General features: G+C 46.6%; 1 protein-coding gene and 1 long non-coding RNA gene across 5 annotated transcripts in view; one reads left to right on the top strand and one right to left on the bottom strand.

Annotated features, from left to right (window-relative positions):
- Positions 1–22197, top strand: part of LOC119159633 (sodium-coupled monocarboxylate transporter 1) — a 76070-nt gene extending 53873 nt beyond the window's left edge. For 2 of the 3 annotated variants that reach the window (XM_037412448.2, XM_075891416.1), the window contains 3 exons: positions 352–455; positions 929–1011; positions 1949–2134. In XM_037412448.2, the coding sequence (XP_037268345.2) occupies positions 352–455; positions 929–1011; positions 1949–2059 (298 nt within the window). In that variant the 3' untranslated portion in view covers positions 2060–2134. Of the gene's footprint in view, positions 1–351; positions 456–928; positions 1012–1948; positions 2135–19097 lie in introns of those variants that run through there. The other variant, XM_037412449.2, reaches the window with a different exon arrangement.
- Positions 1–23318, bottom strand: part of LOC119159634 (uncharacterized) — a 33778-nt gene extending 10460 nt beyond the window's left edge. Inside the window, exons 1-2 of one of the 2 annotated variants that reach the window (XR_012894658.1) lie at positions 23071–23318; positions 18896–18965 (exon numbers count right to left, since the gene is read on the bottom strand). This is a non-coding gene — a long non-coding RNA (uncharacterized LOC119159634). The remainder of the gene's footprint in view (positions 1–18895; positions 18966–23070) is intronic. The other variant, XR_012894657.1, reaches the window with a different exon arrangement.
- Between the last annotated feature and the right edge of the window lie 1425 nt (positions 23319–24743).

Here is a 24743-nt window from a genome sequence, read left to right as displayed (position 1 = left end):
CTCGGCATCGTTTAAATGTAGCTCGATATGCAGGCTAATAACTTAAAGGCGTTGCTATAGGCAATGCTCTTTCCAAGTAGTTTGTTACTATTAAACTGCTAATGGTACATGACATGAATTTGGTTATAACTGAGGAATCACTTTCATGTGATTGACTTGCCGTTGTGCTACTTGGTTCATGAACAATAACTAATTAATTAGTCGTGGTAGTACATTGAGCGAGTACGATCATTGTATACATGAGTAGCGCTCGATAGCGCTACTGATGCCTTGTTTTTCTGTTCATGCTTGATTTTCGCATTAACTTAGATCATCTGTCATTTTTTTCCTTTTCCCCATGTGTCGGAGCAGCAAGCGCGACATCTTCCCCCTCTACCGGCTGTCTAGCTATTGGAGCGGCCTCATGGCTTCCTTGTTGACTGTCACCATTGGACTCGCAGTCAGCATCGCCACAGGTTAGTAACTAGCCGACGATCAACTGACAAGTGGTGAAGCGCGGCGGCATTTATAAAAGTGTCATCGAATATTCCAGCCTTATCACTGGTCATCGCGCAAGTTCTGGAAATATCTCGAGTGTTAGCGTCTAGCGGGCAATCTTAGATCGATCTACAATGATCGCGAACGTTCTCGAACAATAATGCGCAGTTTGCTCTGAGCATTCCAGACGAAGGCTTAGTGGGCGAAAAGCAAATCAAACAAAGGTGAAAATAGGAAACGTGCGTGGCAATATGCGCCTGTATTCTCTTTCCTATGTTGTGCAGCCTACGTTGTAATTGTAACGTTGTGCAATCATAAGTCCTACACGCAGGGGTTTCGAATACAACTTATTGTTGGCGTCACCTTTGCGAAGGATTGCGATGTTTCGAGTTCGTTTGCTCATGTAGTTTGATCAACAGTCACCCTTTGTCTTATGTGCATCTCGATGCAGGAGGCAACAGGAACATTGCGAAACACATTCCCCTCACGAGTGAGGTCTTCCTCCAGCTCTGGGGTAAGACGAAACTGCTCAAGGTGAGTCTCGTGTGACGGCGGCTATTTAACATGAAGATTCGTGTGGCGCAGTGGGCGCACATAATTATTTTCTTAGCAGGAAGTGATTACCTCTCGAATATCTCGAGTTATCACCACATACCTCCACAGCAGGCGTAATTTACCCAAATGAAGTGGGTGTTGATCTATGTTTGTGGGTGAAACGTTTATGAGAAGGCAATTAACAACAATTAAGGGTGGATTTTGAAATTCGTAATAACATTCTACCAGCGTATTTCTTAATGTGTTTGTTGGTCAGATACATCGTATCTGGCGTTCCCGCTGTTGTCCCAGATGAAACAATGAAAAACGACGATTTTTATTTGAATCCCATGTAACACATGGTGCTCTAGATGAAGTGATATGCTTCAATATTATGCGCTAAGATACTCCGCTATCATTTGGGGATGATTAGGCATTCAACTCGTCACCTAATATTATCTTTGTTTTTGTATGTCCCAAAGCCATGTTGCGATTGTGAGGGACGCCGCAGTAGATGCCTCCAGAAATTTAGACTATCTGGGGTTTTTTATCGTGCACTGACATCGCACAGTACACGGTCTTCTACTATTTCGCCTCCATTCAAATGGGACTGCCACGGCCGGGATCAAAACCTCGACCTTCGCGTCAAGAGCGGAGCATTTACTACCACTGCTATACCGCGGCGGACCGCTCGTCATCTATGGATCCGTTGATGACAGTTGAATAGGTGTTGGGACTAAAATGAAAAGACGCGAATCGCACCAACAGTAAACGTGAGAACAATGGTTTCGGTTGCATATCACTCATGAGGTTTGCTACGAGAGCAACATTAATTAAGGTGTAGTGTGGTGTGGTGTCTCAGGAAACGGGGTGATGACTCGAGATACCGCAGCACATTGAAAAAAAAAGAAAACCTTTCTCACGTAAAAACTTGCAGCCTCCTAGTGATGGCCGGGACTGCTGTGGTCACGCTACCACCGATGCGCGTGAACTGCGAACCATAACAGCGAACGTAGACAAGGAAGGACGGATGAGACGACGCAGCTGACATAGGTGTTGTCTGCCACGATTTTTCCTCTTCATGCTGTTCGCAAAACTAATAAAATTTGTTTTTATAACCACATGAAATTGTGTTACAGGCAGACGTGTTGCTGTCTCCTTTTTCTTCTTCAGAAAAAAAAGTAAAAATTCCCGGACGATGCAACGCTTGCACGAAAAGGCGAGTGTTTGCAACGCTTTGCTAAGACGACACGGTGGTGGCACCTATCCGTCGCCTTGCGTTCTACACCTTATCACCTCTGAGACGGGCGCCCGTCTCAGGGCCACGCGCTTTGTTTTCCAAAAAAAAAAAAAACTGCTAGATGGTGCTCATGTCTCACGTGTGATGTGACGTGATGTGCTCGTTCGCCTTCGCTGCACGCTCGAGGCACTAACGCAGCGCCTCCGGAATACCATACACCGATTTTCTTGCGCAGAGCATTAAATAAATATTTTGTTCACTCTATCCACATATATAAATTTCAAGATTATATGCAGGTACGGAGGCAGTTTTTTTTATTCTATCGCATTTATTTTTGTCCTTGCGATGAAATTGCGCCATCTTTGTTTTTTTTTATTGGAAGATGTGCAACGTAATGTCGCTGCATGCGACAGAACTTGTCACCTACTGCCATTGTGCACAGTTTTTTTTCAATAGGCTCCTTTCTTTTCACTTTTTTAAAAGGAAACAAAAAAAAACTAACGAGAAACATCTTCAACAAGCACCTCGTTTATGCCTGATCAACAGGCTGGTGCCTCAATGCCATGTAACTGGTGTTTATGTAATAGGACTGCTCAAAAAGCTGAATATGCGGAGGCTCATGCGGGTTAGCGATGACTTCATCATGACACGTCTCTAAAACAGCTATTTGTACTTGAAGGCATGTCAAGCAACTTTTAGCTGGTCAAAATTCATCAGTAATCACCCGTCACCGTATGCTTCATAAACAGGTTGTCGTTTGGGCATAGGATATGCGCTATTTTCTTGTCTCGCCAAGTATCAACCATCGCGTGACCACCTGTGTTGTGTTTGCCTCGTGATTAGCCCTCACTTCATCATAATTATGCACGCGACATGACAGACGTTCGTTCTGTCATAACCGCCACTCCAGCACGCCCGCTGTTGTTTGTCGTCGGCGCTTGATATTTAGGCACGATTGCTTGTTGAACTGGTTGGTATACTTATGCCGAAAAAATATGTGTGACAATCGAGAATTCGGTAGATTCCGCGTACCTGGGAATCGATGTTATTCGAAGCATGCGGAGGGAAGGTGACCGTGTTGCAAATTTTTTATTGAGCGACGCGTCATGAAATGACGCTAAATATATGTACAAATGTTGCACACACAGACCTATGCCGAAGAGTCGAAGATGTTTACATAACCAGTTGTTCGCACTTGCACCATGATGCCAACTGGGACATGCGTACTAGTAACGCCAGAAGCTGATATGAAGCGCCGATTCTGGCGAGGATGCTGGCCCTAGGCACTGCTACATAAATCAACTTTAGCGCATGGCACCTAACCACAATTGACGTTAACCCGACGTGACGGCTGTAAATGAATACATATGTAATAATTATAAAATTGTGTAGGCAACATTGCAACCACTATCGACGTTTGACGAAGATTGGCGTCTATTTGAAAAGTAGTTCCCAAACAACCTGGCGTAGCTCTGTGGTAAAATGCTTCATTGCCACGCAGAATGCTTGGGTTCGATTCCAGCTAGGGCCCCGCCGCGGTGGTCTAGTGGCTAAGGTACTCGGCTGCTGACCCGCAGGTCGCGGGTTCGAGTCCCGGCTGCGGCGGCTGCATTTCCGATGGAGGCGGAAATGTTGTAGGCCCGTGTACTCAGATTTGGGTGCACGTTAAAGAACCCCAGGTGGTCACAATTTCCGGAGTCCTCCACTACGGCGTCTCTCATAATCAAATGGTGGTTTTGGGACGTTAAACCCCACAAATCAATCAATCAATCAATTCCAGCTAGGACCCTGAGAGTTACTATTTGCATTCGCCGGGTCGACGCAACCGAGGTCGGGTATTTAAAAACATTAATGCTCACGCGTTAAAATTGCCCATGTGTGTTCTCGGCGTTCCTGGGTAGATACTAAGTGTCAATCACCTGTGCCACATACCAGCATACCAGCGGCACGTACCCGCCCGTGGGTATGTGCCACTGTCTGGCGGAAAGTGTTTGACGACGTACGCGACGGCATTGTGACATTATTCATGTATTGACCAGTGCGTAGTATTCGTCCATGTTGTTTATTGGGCGAGTTGGTGATACATGACTTTTTTGAAAAGCGCACTGCTTAGACGTGGACAGAAAAACAGGGACAAGCGCTTACTACCTACTGAAAATTTATTCGGAAAACTAAGAAGTATATACTGACAGATGATACAGTGTCATGGCACATACAATAAGACCAAATGATGGACCAAATTAACAGAACCGATAAAAGATCTATGTACGTGAGCCCCACCCTACCAACGTCTACTGTGCTTTCGAGTGATTACTTAACTCCTATTTATTTATTTATTTATTAGAATACCCTCAGGGCCCGTAGGGCATTACAGAGGGGGTGGGTACAACATTTTATAACACACAAGAAAAAAAAAAGACAAAAAAAAGAAACAAGTGTCAGATGCGCAAATAACGAAGGCAACATAAATCAACTAAAAATGTATAAGTAAGAATTCAAGCACATACAAGACAAAGGTAGATAATGGAAACTGCGTATAGTTACAAACATTGCCGAGAAATTGCAGCATCTGCTACTGTCTAAAAATGCTAACTCCTTATCGGACAGAGCTATCGATGGTTTGGTCACGCAAGTCTGGTGTTCACGCGCTATGTATGCTGTCTCAATTATAAGCGTTGTGCGCTCCTCTTTGTGTTTGCAAAGTACGACTGTGTTATCAGACTGTACTTCACAGCCACATCTAGTGACATGCTGGGCCAAAAAAAAACCATCGTCACCGCTGCGAACATTGTACGCATGCTCAGGCAATCTGTCGTTGATGCATCTTCCAGTTTGCCCAATATAACAGGCACCGCACCAAAGTATGATCATGTAAACAACGTTGCTAATGCAATTGACAAAACGGCTTCGGTGCTTTGTTTTGCACAGCTGTTTCTTGTGTCTAGCGGCACATGTCGGCCTAGCCAGCTGAGAAAGCTTATGTGGCGCGGAGGAAACTACACGCACTCCCATGCGTTGCCCCACCCTTTTGGTTGGTGACGTCACGATTCCTGACTTCGTGCAAAAGACGTTAAGCCTAGGCCCAAAGTTCGCCTTCGTGAGAAGCGAGACCCCCCTGACCTGCTAGCCATTGTTAGAAGTATATCTAGTCGTGTTCCCCAAGAAGACTCTAGCTGGTGCATTTCGGAAGGACTTGACATACTTCAACGCGGTAAGCCTGTCAGTAGTCACATGCCTTTAAGCCGGACCATAAACTTTCTAATCGACAATGATCTGTGCGCGGTGCCTTCAGATAAAGAGGGAGGTTTTGCAGTGCTTAGAAAAAGTCAGTTTTTCGAAAAAGTGCAGTCCGCCGTTAGTTCTGTGTTTGGTAATTTCGCCAGCATTGATTTGCGAAAAGTGAGGCAAAAGCAAAGGACCTATGCCGAGAACTCAACTTCCTAGGTTTAGTGAAAAGTGTAGATAAGTGTGATAAACTTTCACTGGATTTAATTTTTTTTCAGCTAGATCACATAAGCCTGATGTACCTTTTAGAGTTATAATATCTGAGTGCGCTTCCCGGCGAAAGAATGTAGGGGTCCTTTTGCAAGACAAGCTGAAACTTTTCACCATTAATGACCCATTTTTAATTAAGAAGTCGGGTGTTGTTATCAAGTTTTTCCGACAAGAGTGTCAGACAGGTCTCATGCATTTTCAATAGATGTAAAAGATCTTTATTATTCTTTGCCTCATGATGCGTTGCTCACTTGTATTGAAGAATGCATTCACCAGTTTAGTGGAGTGTCATTTGAGAACAGCACATGATTGAGCGCACGTGCTTTTCTAGGCTTATTGGACATGTATCTCAGCTCCACATATGTAGAGTAGAATGACACTGTGTATCTTCAGAAAAAGGGCGCGTCGATTGGGTCATGTCTGGCCCCACGTTTGAGCGATTTGTTATTGGCGAAGTTGGACAGCGCTGTTAATCAAAAGTTAGTGAGCACTGCAGTTAAAAAAAGTGTTTAGGTTCATTGTTGATTTTTTAGTCATAGTGAAGTGTGATTTGCAAGGTTCCGTGTCTCAGGCCACCAATGTGTTGTCGCTCTTTATGAAATGCCTTGATCCTCTTGTATTGACACATGAAATGCCGGAAAACTCGTCCATCAGGTTTCTTGACCTTAAGCTTACGTTTAGGGCAGAATACACCTGCTGGGCGTATGAGCCACGCTCGGGAAAACCGCTTCTGCCGTGCACGTCGGCTCGTTAGTCGTAAACTAGTCAAAAGAGGCATAGTGAGTACGTGTTTCGCTCATGCAATGGACCGTTCTTGTGTTCATTCAATGGAAGCCAGCTTCCACAATCAGGTTGCTATGCTCAGGTTCTTGGGAACACGACTAGATATACTTCTAACAATGGCTAACAGGTCAGGGGGGTCTGGCTTCTCACGAAGGCGAACTTTGGGCCTAGGCTTAACGTCTTTTGCACGAAGTCAGGAATCGCGACGTCACCAACCAAAAAGGTGGGGCAACGCATGGGAGTGCGTGTAGTTTCCTCTGCGCCACACAAGCTTTCTCAGCTGGCTAGGCCGACATGTGCCGCTAGACACAAGAAACAGCTGTGCAAAACAAAGCACCGAAGCCGTTTTGTCAATTGCATTAGCAACGTTGTTTACATGATCATACTTTGGTGCGGTGCCTGTTATATTGGGCAAACTGGAAGATGCATCAACGACAGATTGCCTGAGCATGCGTGCAAAGTTCGCAGCGGCAACGATGGTTTTTTTTTTTTTTTGGCCTAGCATGTCACTAGATGTGGCTGTGAAGTACAGTTTGATAAGACAGTCGTACTTTACAAACACAAAGAGGAGCGCACAAAGCTTATAATTGAGGCAGCATACATAGCACGTGAACACCAGACTTGCGTGACCAAACCATCGATAGCTCTGTCCGATAAGGAGTTAGCATTTTTAGACAGTAGCAGATGCCATAGGAGTGAAGTAATCACTCGAAAGCACAGTAGGCGTTGGTAGGGTGGGGCTGTTATGCCTACGAGTCCACAGCGGACGTCCGTGCCTCTGAAAAAGGCAATCTGTGTCAAGGCCAGCCCGCCTGACGCGAACAACTCAACGGCGTAAACACGCGCGGCGCCTTTCTGTCGCCCACGTGCAGTGAGTCACCTCAGCAAGCGATCCCGTCGAGTAAACAACTGGCGCCTTCCTGTCTGGCGGGTCTGACGCAATGCCTTGCGACGTCACTCGTCCTTTTGTGCAGCCACCTGCAGCGCAGCCTCTTCAGATTTGAGGAGAAAGAAGGACATGGCCCAGCGGCTACCTCATTGGAGGATTCGGACCTCGCGACCAGCGGCGCTTCGGGTTGTACGTTTGGGTTGGACCCGGGGCATATAAAGAAGCCCTGCGGCGCGTCGAAAGAGACCCCTTTTTACAGCGGACCCATTTAAGAGCAGACCTATGTGTTAGAGAGGAGAGCTTGGCTCTTCGAGTCTCTGTCGGCCCCAGTGCCGAATTTGTAACGCCTCTGTATATATGCTGTACATAAACCTTGTTTAACTCACCGTCGTCTCGTCCGCTCGTCTATCAGCTCTGCGCAGAAGCAGTCGCGAGCTGAAAAACCTACGCTACCAAACGACTGGTGACCTTTCCGGCGGAGTTCGAAGCAGTGGCGCCTTCGGGACCGTGTTGGCGTCGCCGTCTTTCGAAACAGTGGTTGCAGCGGTGAGATTTCGGAGCGCCCTTCGTAACGTCGTCGGAGGTGCGCGTCACAACAGTGGTGGCATCGGCGGGATCAGCCCGCATCGCAACAGTGGTTGGCAGCTGCGGGATCGGCCGGCGTCAGCGACATCGATGCGGTGAGTGCCTGATGTTTTCCCCTCAGTTCACCAGACTACTCTAGCTCAGGTTGTAGTAGTTTAGAGAAGGGCTGTGTGAAGCATTGAAGTGAGCTTTGATTGTTTCAAGCCAAGTCGAAGCGCTTTGAAACCAAAGTTAATGCGGAGGGTGTAAACACGGGAGGGTTAAAATTTGCTTGCGCGTCTTGCTAGTTGACTTATAGTGGGTACGGCAAGTAAATTCTTAACAGGGGCAAACAGCAAGAGGCTATTGTGAACGATGGAGAACCTTAAAGTGAAGGAACTCGTGGAAATTTCTGAGGAACTCGGCATTACTTTGGGCCGTGCGAAACGAAAGCAAGCGATCCTTGAAATCATGAAGGATGAGGGAGTGTCGGCTGAGGAAGTCGATGAGGCCTGGGTGGATATCAAAGCACGCCGCGAGGAGGCTGAAAGGCGAGAAGCTCGCGAACGTGAAGAAGCTGAAAGGCGAGAACGCCGTGAGGAGGCCGAGAGGCAGGAGCGCCTTGAGTTGAAACGACTAGAATTGGCAATCCTACAGTGTTCGCAGGCGTCTAGCGTAGCTTCCCCGACGATTCAGGTCAGCGGTTATAAAATTCGGGACCAATTGCCACTGTTCGTAGTAGGTGAGGACATGGCGAAGTATCTCGTCAAGTTTGAACACGTCTGTGAGCGAAATGCTTTGGAGTGGTCTCTTTGGGCGCAGAACCTGTTAGCTCTTTTTCCCGGCGAAGTGTCCGACGCGATAACTTGCTTGTCGAGGGAAGCGTTTGAGAGCTATGACGAGGTTAAGGAAGTGCTCTTGAGACGTTATAAGTTGTCACCCGAGGCTTTCAGGCAAAGGTTCCGGTATGCTAAAAAGGGGAATGAGTCACACGTTGACTTCGCGTTTCGTCTTAAAGCCGATTTAATTGAATGGCTCAAGGGCGAAGGTGTTTATGACGACCGCGATAAAGTGGTGGAACGCGTTGCATTGGAGCAATTCTACCGCTGCATCGAGGAGGATGTCAAACTTTGGCTGCAGGACAGACTTGGTGAAGTACAGCTAAACAAGGCAGCAGAGTTAGCTGAGGAGTATTATACTCGCCGAAAGTTGCATAGCAGGGAAGTGCGCGTCGAAAAGGATGAAAGGAAAGAGGGCTTTCCGAAGAAACCTGATCAACGGAAACCCGCTCCGCACCGTAATTTCAAGAAGGACCCGTCTCTTACGAAGGACAGTGTAGGGGAAGGGCAAACAGAAGCGGAGAAATCGAGTGAGGTTCCTAAACAACGCACTGATACCACACGGGCGTTTGAATCACGGAAGCCACTAATCTGCTACAACTGCAAAAAGGAAGGGCACATCGCGATAAACTGTCGGGAAAAGTTTGCTTTCGCAACAATCCGAGAATCAGAAAAAAACATGCGGTTATTGGAGCCGTATCTCCAAGAAATTAGGGTGAACGGGAAAACGTGCCGAGCACTTAGAGACTCAGCGGCAACCATGGATGTTGTCCATCCTTCATTGGTGTCTCCGGATGGCTTTACAGGAGAATGCGCGTGAATCAGGCAAGTCGCCGAGGAGCAGAGTGTTTGCTTACAAATCGCCACGGTTGTCATTGAAGGCCCGTTCGGTAAGTTTCGCACCGAAGCGGCTGTGTCTGCCGCGCTAAACAATCGTTTTCCTTATCTTTTCTCCAACAACTCAGAGCAGCTTCTCAAAGAGCAGGGTAAATCGTTCTTCCCCAACTTAGCGTACATGGCCCCCACGCGATCGCAAGCGCGGAAGCTTTCGCAGGAGCTTGATCTGGTTCAATGCGGTGAACTCTCAAGTGACCTTGTCGGCGGTTCGACGGAACCTCAGAGAGAAAATTTTCCGCGTGAGTAATGTGAGCAGTCACGCGAGCGGCCCGTCGCCGAAGCGACCGGCGCGGTTTCCGTAGAAAAGGGAGACGACATGGCGCCATTGAATCAGAGCGAGAGGGCTGACGCGCTCTCGCCTGTAGCGGAAAGTTGGAGCGAGCTGTCGAGGGTTGATCGGGAGACGCTCATTCGAGAGCAGCGTGCGGACCTCTCGATTAAAGCGCTAGGGGAAAGCCACATGAAAGCTGCACAAGTGTTGTCGAAGGAGTATAACGACAAATCGGCGAAAAAGCGCGCTTTTGAAGTTGATAATCAGGTAATGCTCCTGCAGCCGTCCAAAAGGAACAAGCTTGAGGTTTATTGTGAAGGGCCCGCCAATGTAATATCGAAGCTTTCCGATACGAATTATGAGGTGAAATTAGGAAGGCGGCCCAACAAAATTTACAACTTGATGAAATCTTACGTTCAACGTCAAGCGGTCGTAAATTTACTTTTAAGTGCTTCAGAGGAAGAGGGAGCGGAAGTTTTGAGTTCTAGTGAGGTAATCAAAAGGGAATCGGAGGTAATCTTGGAGCAGTTGAACCTAGAGCCGAGGTTCAGTGAAGTCCAGGAGGAGGACCTGAAAAGGATTGTTTCCGAGTTTGGATACGTGCTTTCGGACCGTCCCGGAGACACGACGGTGATCGAACACGATATAGAGCTAACTTGTGAGGAGCCAATCCCTAGCAAACCGTATCGTTGTTCCCCCGTGCAACGTCGCAAGTATGAACAGCTGTTGCTACCGCATAGGTATCGTCGCCTAAAAGTGGCCGGTTACTGAGATGGAGCATGATGCTCTAACAGCTCAACTTTGACGTTCACTACAAAAAAGGAAATCTAAACGCTAATGCAGACGCATTGAGCCGTGCGTTTAGTTAGTACCTTCTCCACCTTTCGGTTTCTCGCTGGCGATTAGGGGCAAAATTTTGACCTCATCATGACCTTAGCTTAGCGCTCTCGTCCAGAATGAGCTAAAGGAGCCAACCTTATGTTCTATTCTAATTCGTTACGTTGCTGGACGTGTAAAAAGAAATGAGTTCTCATTTTAAGAGTCTTGTGTCCCACATGTGCCTCTTGATGTAGAGGGAACGAAATTCCGATAGACGCGTAGCTAGGTATATGTTGTACTATACTTTGTCTGGTGTTCTGTCGGGTGACCGAGGGCACTTGCTTGTGTCGTGTGTTGTCTGTTGTCGAACCGTTCTTGGCAAGTTGCAGAACCATCGACAAGTGCTGAAACCAAAGATTGTCAGAAGAGACGAGCGAAGCAGGTCGACAAGTTGTGGTGACAAGCCAGTGGAGCTGGGATCCGTTCTCAAGAATGGGATGTGTTCCCGGAACGGAGTCTGGAGCTGCATTCTACCCATGGCCCTGGAGGCGAACCGGGAGGGACCTGGCGAACGAGCGCGCCTGTCATCCGAGCCACGTGGAAGCAGCTCGTCTTTTCGGCGCATTGTCTGGCGGTGGGGGTGCTGTTATGCCTACGAGTCCACAGCGGACGTCCGTGCCTCTGAAAAAGGCAATCTGTGTCAAGGCCAGCCCGCCTGACGCGGACAACTCAACGGCGTAAACATGCGCGGCGCCTTTCTGTCGCCCACGTGCAGTGAGTCACCTCAGCAAGCGAGCCCGTCGAGTAAACAACTGGCGCCTTCCTGTCTGGCGGGTCTGACGCAATGCCTTGCGACGTCACTCGTCCTTGGGTGCAGCCACCTGCAGCGCAGCCTCTCCAGATTTGAGGAGAAAGAAGGACGCGGCCCAGCGGCGACCTCATTGGAGGATTCGGACCTCGCGACCAGCGGCGCTTCGGGTTGTACGTTTGGGTTGGACCCGGGGCATATAAAGAAGCCCTGCGGCGCGTCGAAAGAGACCCCTTTTTACAGCGGACCCATTTAAGAGCAGACCTATGTGTTAGAGAGGAGAGCTTGGCTCTTCGAGTCTCTGTCGGCCCCAGTGCCGAATTTGTAACGCCTCTGTATATATGCTGTACATAAACCTTGTTTAACTCACCGTCGTCTCGTCCGCTCGTCTATCAGCTCTGCGCAGAAGCAGTCGCGAGCTGAAAAACCTACGCTACCAAACGACTGGTGACCTTTCCGGCGGAGTTCGAAGCAGTGGCGCCTTCGGGACCGTGTTGGCGTCGCCGTCTTTCGAAACAGTGGTTGCAGCGGTGAAATTTCGGAGCGCCCTTCGTAACGTCGTCGGAGGTGCGCGTCGCAACAGGGCTGACGTACATAGATCTTTTATCGGTTCTGTTGATTTGGTCCATGATTTGGTCTTATCGTATATGCCATGACACTGTTCCATCTGTCAGTATATACTTCTTAGTTTTCCGAATAAGTTTTCAGTTGGTAGTAAGCGCTTATCCCTGTGTTTCTGTTCGCGTCTAAGCAGTGCGCTCTCATTAAAAAAAGCGTCATATTCGTCAAACCATCTTGCCCTCCCATGTTAATTTTGGTTCACGCCAAGTTATGGGGGTGAGATCGAGGGCACCGAAACGCAACCGGCTAGATAGATAGATAAACTCAGTCACCGAAGTTCACCAAGAAATGCTTCGCATTTAATATGTGATCATGCCTTGAGAGAAGCATTAAAAACATTGAATGTCTCTCATATATTCCGGTACTTCTCCTTTTGGTCTTTCTTCCTATCGATTTGTGTTGAAAAGTAGTCGATATTTATTCGCATCGGTCAAGGTAGGCAGAAATTGTTTTCGGGGGGGGGGGGGGACCTCTTTAATTTGGAAGGGGGGCATTCTTTTTGCCTTACCTCGCTGATGAACCTTATGTATACCGCTGATGTATACGTATTATTCGCAAAATAAATAAATAAATAAATAATATTGCTGACCTGTGATCACATTTCCTACAGTTTTCGGTTAACGTAACAGTGGATGCAATACTCGATAATTGCCAGTCTGCAACACACAGCAAAGGGATTCGAACCTTTCAGTTAATTTTAAGCTCCGATATTAAGTTGCATACTGAAGATAACACCCACAAAAAAGTCATTTTTAGGGGCTGAGCGTCCCGTCGTAATCCTATGTAGCCTCCTTTCGTTAGTTCTTGAACCGGCTGTGGAGGGCGGTACTTCTACATATAACGAAATTCATATACGCTGAAAAATGGAAATGGTACGATACTAGAGGACGTTACTTGTAGTATGATAAATAATAAAAATCACAGCATATCTATGTAGTGAATAATGATGAGTAGGGCAAAGCGTCCGTCCGTTCGTACTTGCTTCCGTCCATCCATCCGTCCATGCGTCCATCTGTGAGTCCGTCCCTGTGTTCGTCCATGCATCCATCCGTCCATGCGTGCGTCCGTACATTCATGCATATGTCCATGCGCCTGTCTGTCCGCTGTTGCGAAGCGCGCCTCCGACGACGTTACGAAGAGCGCCACGAAATCTCACTGCTCCAAGCACTGTTGCGAAGCGCACCTCCGACGACGTTACGAAGGGCGCCACGAATCTCACCGCTGCAACCACTGTTTCGAAAGACGGCGACGCCAACACGGTCCCGAAGGCGCCACTGCTTCGAACTCCGCCGGGAAGTTCATTAGCCGTTTGGTAGCGAAAGTTTCTCAGCTCGCGACTGCTTCTGCGCAGAGCTGATAGACGAGCGCACGAGACGACGGTGAGTTAAACAAGGTTTATGTACAGCATATATACAGAGGCATTACAAATTTGGCACTGGGGCCGACAGCTTAGAGACCCGAAGAGCCGAGCGCTCCTCTCTAACACATAGGTCTACTGCTCGCGACGCGCCGCAGGGATTTTTTTTTATATGCACTGGGAGGATTCTTTGACTAACCAAATATCCAACCAGAAGTGCCGCTGGGCCGTGAAGTCAGAATCCTCCAATGGGGTCGCCGCCGGCCGCGTCATTCTCATCGAATCCGGAGCCGCTGCGCTGCACGTGGCTGCACCGAAGGACGAGTCACGTCGCCACGCATTGCGTCAGACTCGCCAGACAGGAAGGCGCCGATTGCTTCGACGGGCTCGCTGGGCGTGCGCGACAGAAAGGCGCTGTCGCGTGATGGCGCCGTAGAGTTGTTCATCGCGTCAGGCGGGCTCGCGTGCTGGCCTTGACACAGATTGCCTTTTTCAGAGGCATAGACGTTCGCTGTGGACTCGCAGGCATAACAGCACCCCCGCCGCCAGACAATGCGCCGGAAAGACGAGCTGCTTCCACGTGGCTCGGATGCCAGGCGCGCTCGTTCGCCAGGTCCCTCCAGGTTCGCCTCCAGGGCCATCGGGCGAATGCAGCTCCAGATTCCGTTTTGGGAACATATCCCATTCTTGAGGACGGATCCCAGCTCCACTGGCTTGTCGCCACAACTTGTCGGCCAGCTTCGCTCGTCTCTTCTGACGATCTTTGGTCTCAGCACTTGTCAATGGTTCTGCAACTTGTCAAGAACGGTTCGACAACAGACGACACACGACACATACATACAGACAACACACGACACTCGGTCGTCCGACAGAACACCAGACAAAGTATATTACAACATATACCTAGCTACGTGTCTATCGAAATTTCGTTCCCTCTACATCAAGAGGCACATGTGGGACACAAGACTCTTAAAATGAGAACTCATTTTTTTTTACACGTACAGCAACGTAACGAATTAGAATAGAACATAAGGTTGGCTCCTTTAGCTCATTCTGGACGAGAGCGCTAAACTAAGGTCAAGATGAGGTCAAAATTTTGCCCCTAATCACCAGCTAGATACCGAAAGATGGAGAAGGTACTAACTAAACGCACGGCTCAATGCGTCTGCATTAGCGTTTAGATTTTTTTTTTGTAGCAAACGTCAAAGTTGTGCTGTTGGAGTATCATGCTCCACCTCAGTAACCGGCCACTTTCAGGCGACTATACCTATGTGGTACTAAGGGCTGCTCGTACTTGCCACATGGCACATCTGTGTGACTAAAATAGGGAAGTCCAGATTTCTCATACAAAGAAACATTCCTTCTCAGGTCCTTCTTCTGGACTTCACTTAACCTAGGCTCTAGGTTCAACTGCTCCAAGATTACCTCCGATCCCCTTTCGATTCCATCACTAGAACTCCAAAGTGCTGCTCCCTCTTCCTCTGAAGCATTCGAAAGCAGATTTACGACCGCTTGACGTTGAACGTGTGGTTTCATCAAGTTACTGTGGTAAATTTTGTTCAGCCGCCTTCATAATTTCACTTCATAATTGGTAGCAGAAAGCTTCATGTGTGCCTTCCACTTGTCCGCGGATTTCCCCGCTCTTTGACAAGTGTCGCATGAGCGTACAATCTTCGATATCCTTCCAGCATTTCGGCCAATAAAACTCAAGGGAAACTCTCGCCTTGGTCTTTCTTATGCCGAGATGCCCTGCCCATGCGTTTTCATGCGCCTATTCCAATAGTTGGCGACGATACTTTTGTGGCACCAAGAGCTGCTAATACTCTCGACATTGCGCATTTGTGTAGCTTCAATACAAAAGCCCTGCTTTCTCAAAAAAAGAGACATTCATTTTCTTTTTTCCTAAGTTTACGCTTTCCATTAGCGCTTTTATTGAGAGGTCCTCACGCTGCTCTCGAATGAGCGTTTGTCGATCAACCCTCGACAGCTCACTCCAACTTTCCGCAACAGGCGAGAGCGTTGCACCCCTCTCGCTCTGACTCAATGGCGCTATGTCGTCTCCCCCTGCTACGGAAACCACGCCAGTCGCTTCGGCGACAGGCCGCTCGAGTGACTGCTCAAATGACTCACACGGAGAATTTCGTGTCTGAGGTTCCGTCCACTCGCCTACAACGAACGGTGGCACTTGGTCCCGAATTCTATAACCGCTGACCTGAATCGTCGGAGAAGCTACGCTAGGCGCCTGCGAACACTGTAGGATTGCCAATTCTATTCGTTTCAACTCAAGGCGCTCCTGTCTCTCGGCCTCCTCACGGCGTTCTCGCCTTTGAGCTTCTTCACGTTCGCGAACTTCTCGTCTTTCAGCTTCTTCACGTTCGCGAGCTTCTACTTCTCGTCTTTCAGCCTCCTCGCGGCGTGCTTTGATATCCTCCCAGGCCTCATCGACTTCCTCAGCCGACACTCCTTCATTCTTGATGATCTCAAGGATCGCTTGCTTTCGTTTCGCACGGCCCAAAGTAATGCCGAGTTACTCACAAATTTCGATGAGTTCCCTCACTTTAAGGTTCTCCGTCGTTCACACTAGCCTCTTGCAGTTTGCATCTGTTGAGAATTTACTTGCCGTATCCACTATAAGTCTACTAGCAAAACGCGCAAGCAATTTTTAACACTCCCTTGTTTACCCCCTCCGCATTAACTTTGGTTTCAAAGCACTTCGTCTTTGCTTGAAACGATCAAAGTGCACTTCAATGCTTCACACAGGCCTTCTCTAAACTACTATAACCTGAGCTAGAGTAGTCTGGTGAACTGAGGGGAAAACATCAGACACTCACCGCATCGATGTCGCTGACGCCGGCCGATCCGGCGGCTGCCAACCACTGTCGCGAAGCGCTCCTCCGATGATGTTACGAAGGGCGCCACGAATCTCACCGCTGCAACCACTGTTTCGAAAGACGGCGACGCCAACACGGTCCCGAAGACGCCACTGCTTAGAACTCCGCCGGGGAGGTCACCAGCCGTTTGGTAGCGTATGTTTCTCAGCTCGCGACTGCTTCTGCGCGAAGCTGATAGACGAGCGGACGAGACGACGGTGAGTTAAACAAGGTTTATGTACAGCATATATACAGAGGCGTTACAAATTCGGCACTGGGGCCGACAGCTTAGAGACCCGAACAGCCGAGCCTCTCCTCTCTAACACATATGTCTACTGCTAACACATAGCTCAACTGCTCGCGACGCGCCGCAGGGCTTCTTTTATATGCACCGGGTGGATTCTTTGAGTAACCAAATGTCCAACCAGAAGCGCCGCTGGTCGTGAGGTCAGACTCCTCCAATGGCGTCGCCGCTGGGCCGCGTCTTCTCATCGAATCTGGAGCCGCTGCGCTGCACGTGGCTGCACCCAATGACGAGTGACGTCGCCACGCATTGCATCAGACTCGCCAGACAGGAAGGCACCGGCTCGCTGGCTGAGGTGACTCACTGCACGTGCGCGGCAGAAAGGCGCCGTCGCGTGATGACGACGTTGAGTTGTTCATCGCGTCAGGCGGGCTCGCGTGCTGGCCTTGACACAGATTGCCTTTTTCAGAGGCATGGACGTTCGCTGTGGACTCGCAGGCATAACACCGCGCGTCCGTCCCTGCGTTCGTCCATGCGTCTGTTTCTCCGTCTGTCCGTCTGTGCGCTGCCATCCGTGCATCCGCCCGTGCGTCTGTACGTGCTTTCGCCCGTCCGTCCGTGCGTTCATCTGGTCTTTCGTGCGTCCACCCATCCGTCCCTGCGTCCGTCCATGCGTCCATCCGTCCATCTGTGCGTCCGTCCTTGCATCCGCCCGTGTGGCCGTCCGTGTGCCCATCCATGCGTCCGTCCTTCGGCCTATCCATCCAATTGTCCATTCGCTTCGCCACACTTGTCATCATTCCCCTCGTGGATATGCTGTGACTTTTTTATTTTGTATGCCATGGCGAAAAATATTTTGGAGGGAGGGGGCGTAGATCTGGTGTGCCACTCTCTGGCTGTGCCACTGGTATAGTCAGCTTTCTTTTTTTCGGTGCCCTGTCTTTGAACAGCTATCAAATGTTACGAAGCTGTCTCTTGGCGTAAGCCAGACTCTTATGTATGAGAAGTCTCCGGGATGTTTTCGCGCGACGCAAGTACGAGGTCGGCGGGCATCCGTGTGCGATCGGAAGTACGCGAGCGCAAGCGATTACCCTGGAATGCGGGATAACGCATGTGTAAAAGACAATGCGCTTGAACGTATGGAACAAATTTCGACGATAGACGGCCGTACTCGCCTGTGTTGTGGTGCTTTGTTTTGTTTGACAAGATACAAGTTCGCATACCAGAGAGTTCGAATCTTACCAATTTTCCCGTTGAGGTCTTTACCGCCACAAACGCATCTCGGCAAAACTTCGCGTTTACAGTATTACGAGTGGAAACGGCGCTGGTCATAAGTTCACGTTTGAACTACCAAGAGATATGACGCTCCAGTGTCTTGTCATGCAGCTTCAAGTAGGCCCTTCATATGAAATCACATGCTATATGATTGATATGTGGGGTTTAACGTCCCAAAACCACCATATGATTATGAGAGACGCCGTAGCGGAGGGCTCCGGAAATTTCGACCACCTGGGGTTCTTTAACGTGCACCCAAATCTGAGCACACGGGCCTGCGACATTTCCGCTTCCATCGGAAATGCAGCCGCCGCAGCCGGGATTTGAACCCGCGACCTGCGGGTCAGCAGCCGAGTACCTCAGCCACTATACCACCGTGGTGGGGCACATGCTATATGAAGCGTCATAGTCGTCATCATAAGAATTATTATTATTATTATTATTATTATTATTATTATTATTATTAGTAGTAGTAGTAGTAGTAGTAGTAGTAGTAGTAGTAGTAGTAGTAGTAGTAGTAGTAGTAGTATTTCCAATTGTATACGTTGATGATATTAAGATATTTAAGGAAATTCATTCCGCTAATACCTGTTGCATGCTAGTCAGATTTTCCTTTTTCTTTTTATCTTTTTTGATGACGCGAGAGCAGTAACTTCTCCCTGAACATCGCCTGCTGCGACATCACCACCACCTGCTGCTAAAAACTGTCACGAATTTCTTTCGCAGTACTTCTAACGTTAGTTAATCCTTCGTTTATTCTGTCTCGTTAGGTAAGGTTTGCGAGTTTCAGGCAACTAACCTGAAGAAACTCGCTGAAATGAAGCTAATGCGACTGTCTAGCGCTCAGCCGTATATAATATTGCATTAAATTAAATCTACATTCTCGAATATAAACTTCCACATACTACTCACCTGTGCAACGGCAGTTGCGTTCGGCGTCACCCGTGTTGTTTTGTGCGGAAGCGCCCTTACGTGTCGACAGCTTTGAAAAAAAAAAATAGTCCTCATTTAAGAGCTCATTCCTGCACCACTGTCACTTCTGCCCATATAGCTAAGTGCTGCACCGATTTTCTGACACGACACATGACACTTTATCCTATTCTTTTGATTGCAGGTACCCGAAGAAGAAAGAGCGCAAAAAGAGCCCCTCAAAGTTCTCAACATATCAGAGATGGAGGCCCCTTCTTTCGCATAGAGCATATTTCTCAATCTTTTTACAGCTGCCAAACTGTCTGGAGACGCTCGCTAAGGTTAAAGAAAAGAACACTGCACTGACTATAGCGAGCTAACATACACCGTGTAAATGCTGTACGTTGGCAGACACTTGTCTCATGTTGCTTACGCGATCACGTCACTTGGACGAAAAGAAAATGAATGTATCGAATAACATCGTTCACGAAGCTGTGCAGTAATCGGCACATAATTTTATTTAAAAAAAAGAAGTGCGTAAAGTGGGTCGTGATGTTTTAACACAAAAATAATCTACAAACAATCGCCGTGGATGACTCGTAATATACTACAGTTAAAGCGCCAACTTAAATGGAGCAAAAAGAATTGTGCCCCGCCGCAATTCATCAGTGAATTGAAAAGCAAACTGTCATCAGGTGTCTGCAGTTCAAAATACTACTACTTTAAGACGGTACTTTCTGGCTTCACAAAATGCACCGGAAAAATTTTGGGGGCTACTTGAGCGAAAAAAAAGAGACCGGTGACGAAACTGGTAAAATGTACTGGTAAAAACTGGTAAAATGGTTGACGAAACTACTGTAAAAAAAGCTTATATAAAATCGCTCAACACTTCAACAACTACTTTCACAGCATTTTATTCCACTCAGATGTAGTTAACTTGTTTTATTCGAGTGCTTTAGGGGCGCATGGAGTAGACTATTTCATACAATGGTACTGTGTCAATGCCTTTCAATTTAAAAACAGTGAAATCACGTGGCCCAGATTATATCCCAAATACGTTTCTGAAGATATATGCAGAAGTTATTGCTCGATTTTTTAAATACTGTTTCGAGCTTCCTTGTTATCGTCTGAAGTGCCCAAACACTGGAGGACCGCTCGAGTGGTGCCTGTTTTTAAAAAGCGAAATCATTCATCGGTAGAAAACTATCAACCAATATCATTAACTTCGTCTTGCTGCAAACTAATTGAGCATATTATCGCCAACCACATCACAAAGTTTTTAGAAAGAAATTCAATTTTAACAGATTGCCAGCACGACTTCATAGAAAGGCTATCCCACTATGACACAACTGCTAATTGTAATTCATTCATTTGCGAAAAGTATAGATAATATGGTCAAGTGGACGCTCCTTTTTCAGATTTCAGTAAGGCATTCGACCAAGTAGTTCGTTATAAACTTATTCAGAAACTTGGAGATTACAATCTTTCAACATTATAATTTTTGGGTAGAAGCCTATCATTCAGATCGGGTGCACTTTGTTGCTATTGAAGGTATAAACTCGAGCTGTCTTCCAGTAACATTCGGTGTACTCCAAGGCAGCGTCCGGAGTCCACTATTATTTTTGTTTATAAAAATGACATTGTCACCGTCGTTACACCAGGTACACAGATAAAGTTGTTTGCGAACAATCCTGTTTCATTAAAGCAAATATCTGCAGTGCATGGCCAAATAGGGCTCGAAATAAGTTTGCAGAACGTACAATCTTGGTGTGACAGTTCAGGCATGGTTTTAAACAAGGACAAGACAGTAGGTCTTCGTATAACATGCAAGAAAACCCCACGAAAATATACCTACACACTGGCCGCTTCACCCCTTACGGAAGTTTGAAATTACAAACACTTAAGTGTAACATTCACGAACAATTTATCGTGAAACACTCATATTAGCAATGTTTGTTCCTCCTTCTTCTGTAAATTTGCTTCCTAAAACACAACCTTCGCAGTTCACCTGCCAGCATTAAATTACTTCGATACAGGACATTCATTCGTACCGAGAAGAGTTATACGCTTGTATTAAATGGCACCCATACACTTGGCACAACATTAAAATGTTGGATAAAATCCAGAGAAAAGCTGTTCAGTTTATTTACTCTAAGTGTAAGCGCACCGATTCTCACACACAGCTCATGATATAAAATACCATCCCGCTGCTCGAAACACGCCACCAGAAGCTTCGCCTCAACTTTCTACAAGCGTTAATTAATCATGAACTATTCATAGACCCCGCGTCATATGTGCCCCCCCCCCGCCCCCCGTCCACGAGACGTACACCTCACGATCACACACATGCATTAACCCCTCATTTTTCAAGGACAGATACTTACAAATATTATTTCTTCCCGAGAACATTGACGGAGTGGAACTATATGAATGAAGCTTCCTAAAAGGTAGCTCATTACCACTGTCCTATTTTTGTATCACCGTATTCTTTGTATTCCTTGCATTTGATTCTTATTATCTTCGTGTTACCGTGTTTATATATTGATATTAAGTTAATTTTTGTTTACATATTAGTGTTCTTTGTGCATTATGTTTGGACATAGCCTGCTATGGTTTGGAGCTTTGTATATTGTTTGGTCTAACTGTATTGATGTTTTGTATTGGACTTCCCGTTTTATATTTATAATCAGTGCTCTTCCTGCAAGTACCGAATTCTAGTCTGCGGTATGTTATAAAAAATAAAAATAAATAGCGTTACAGCATCCCACGCTAGCACATTCACAGACGTGCTAAAACTACTGTAAACATTAGTTATAGTACCTGATATAACTTGGAAGCGGTTGCCGGTGTGGGCTTTCTTTCTAAACTATTGTATGAGATATATTTGATTTTGTATCCGATATTTATGACGTCGCCTTGAGCAAGATGCCGTCAGCTTTTCCTATATTCTCAATGTCTCTCATAGCCATGACCACTAGCACCGCAGCCTTACCAGGAGCCCACCCCGGGAAAAACGAGGGTAACATAAGTACTCAGGCTACTTATTAATATGAACAAGAACATGTTTGGCGAAAACGTGGATTAGAATCATGCCACAACTGGAAGACATTCAAAGCGGCACCCAGTGGGTACGCATACGCTGTTTAAGATGACGCAAGTGAACTAAGAGATATTTCTCGTAAACAAGCGCACACTCGGAAGAAATTTAGCAGATCTGTTCATTAGAGCTTCTTGCTTTCTGGACGCATTCAAAGCGATGTTAAAATAACGATATTAAATAAAGTACGCGATTTTGTTTAAGAAAACGTCTTATTTATTTCCTGTTCTCTTCCAATGTCTCATAACTATATATATATATATATATATATATATATATATATATATATATATATATATATATATATATATATATATATATATATATATATGTGTGTGTGTGTGTGTGTGTGTGTGTGTGAGGTGTACACTTCGGAAACATAGCGATAGAGAGATTAACTAAAGTACGTCACTTTGTATAATTTGGTCCATACTTTACAAAGCCCTTGGCGATATCTGCGTGTAATGTTGTACCACGTTTTAGCGAAGCTCTCCGGTTGTGATGGTGCATTGTCTTTGTTTGACAATTTATCTAAGTACGCCAGGCTAACGAGCAATAGAGCTACTCAGCTGTGTGTAATAACAAACTGCGCATTAAGTGTTAGGCCCACCAAGCACCGAGGCTGTGTGATGCTACATAGAGCGTTCAGCCTCGAAATGCAGACTACTTCCACGTGAGCTTGGGTTCGTATAACTGTGGGGAGCGAAGTTGGGTTTAAGCTCCTCGTTTATGGTGAGAGCGTGGCCTAGTAATGAAATCAATCAATCAATCAATCAATCAATCGATCAATGAATGTAACTTTGTTTTCATGAACATACATGTGAAAACACAAGGATTGTTTGTACTCATATAGCCTGAAATGGCTAGAGGTCGGTCAAATATGATGTGCAACAAAGAATGTACAAGGCAGCTTTGCTGGAGGGATGAAACAAAAACGATCATATAAACACAGAGAATACACGTGTACACTCTATCTCGTAAACATGTATACTTATTAGCTTGTAACTATGTAACTATAGCTCGCTATACATAGGCACTCATTTAAAAAAAAAGGTAATAAAATCAAATCAAACAGACATACACACAGGCTTACGTCTCTTGACTCGATGTAGAAAACGACTTGCTCTGTTGATGACTACGTGCGAACGACGACTTAACTCCTATGGGTCTCGGGGCACGGACAGAAAACGAATGCAGCGAATTCACTTTCGAGCTATATAACGACCGTAGCAGTACATCAAGTCATTAATATCAACATAAAGGCAGTATTGGATGTTCCGTTTGCCTTACAGATAGATCATCGACTTCTTGGGACTCCGTGATGAAAGGGCAATATAGGCGCAGGGATTTTTACCTCGTCTCTGAAAGCGGAGACATACCTTTGCTTCCAGGAACATGATTTTCTTGGAGGCATTCTAAAGCATAAATAGGCTCATTGAGTTGGCTTCGTGAGTTGAGACCTGGACAGCTTTACAAGAGCCAAGCCTTCATGCTGCAATCTTCGTTCTATAGTATAAATCTATTACCGTGCTTTCTTCGCGGCGCAGGAAAAAGCAACGGTGCAGCAGATATGTAAGTGGGGTATTCCGGGCGGCGCATCGTCTTCGTGACCTTTATTGAATGCCTGCTTAAGGAAGGAAAAAAAAGGGCAACGTACCTGCATGCTTCACTGGCAAAGGTCGTCGAAATACGATATCCTGCTGTCTGGAAAGAAAAGACAAAACGTTTTTTTTTTTTGACGTTCTGCGCGAGAAAATGTCTGAGTATGCGCTGCGTGAGGTATGGACGTCACTTCGCAGTAAATGTTTTCTAGAATGTAAAGCAACTGGTAGGTGTCAGAACCGTAGTTTCAGTTAAAGTTTTAGTATAGCCTAGAATACACCTTTTTTTTTTGTCATAGCGTCGTATTGCCAGCGTTGCGTAATAAGCGCTGCGGTCTTTAGAACTACATATCTATGCATTTTAGAAATAATGTAACGCACTACCTAATGCCCCCGTATTGATGTTGCGCCCAAATGTTATTGCCATCTGTTATTGTTTTCAATCGACGATGGTCACTAGTATAAACGTAGACGGGCGATCGAAATGGGTGGTTTTTCAGCAAGGAGTTAAGACTTCGTGTGCCTGCGTGTGTGTATGTGTGCGTGCGCTTTTCGGTGGACGCCACCGTTCAAGGCCATAAAACGTGTATGTACCTTTCATAAAAATTCTGTATCCTCTCAGCGTCGTGAGCTTTACAGCTTTCGTCGAACATCTACCTTCACAGAGAGCAACTGCTGATCAATTTATCATTTTTTAGCTAATGCTTTTGTAATGAACTCAACTTGATATGAAAGTGCCACAAGTACTCATAAACAAAATAGGCGTAAACGTATTGGTGGGTCATTGTAGTTCACGAGTGCAAGTAACCATATTAACAGCGTTGTCACGTTTATAAAGTTCACATGTGGAAGTGCGAGATATAGACGGGGGGACAGGAAGGTTAGCTCAATCCATCTGACCAACCTGTGCTGGGGAAAGGGCTAAAAAAAATGAAAGTTAACTAGAAACAGATGTTGCGAGAAAAGCGGCAAATAGCAAAAAAAAAGTGAAGTAAAAAAGAATACGGCGCTGCTTAGTCTGTCTCTATCAGTTTGACTAAATGGCGCTTTCAATGCTTTCAATGAAAAGAAAGATCTACACATGCACTACACCGCTACACATGCACTACAAAGCAAGTGAAATATTTCTATTGTTCATAGCTTTGTGCTGTGC

Source organism: Rhipicephalus microplus, chromosome 1, assembly GCF_043290135.1.
Source record: "Rhipicephalus microplus isolate Deutch F79 chromosome 1, USDA_Rmic, whole genome shotgun sequence".
NCBI lineage: Eukaryota > Metazoa > Arthropoda > Arachnida > Ixodida > Ixodidae > Rhipicephalus > Rhipicephalus microplus.
This window is presented reverse-complemented; position numbering and strand designations above follow the sequence as displayed.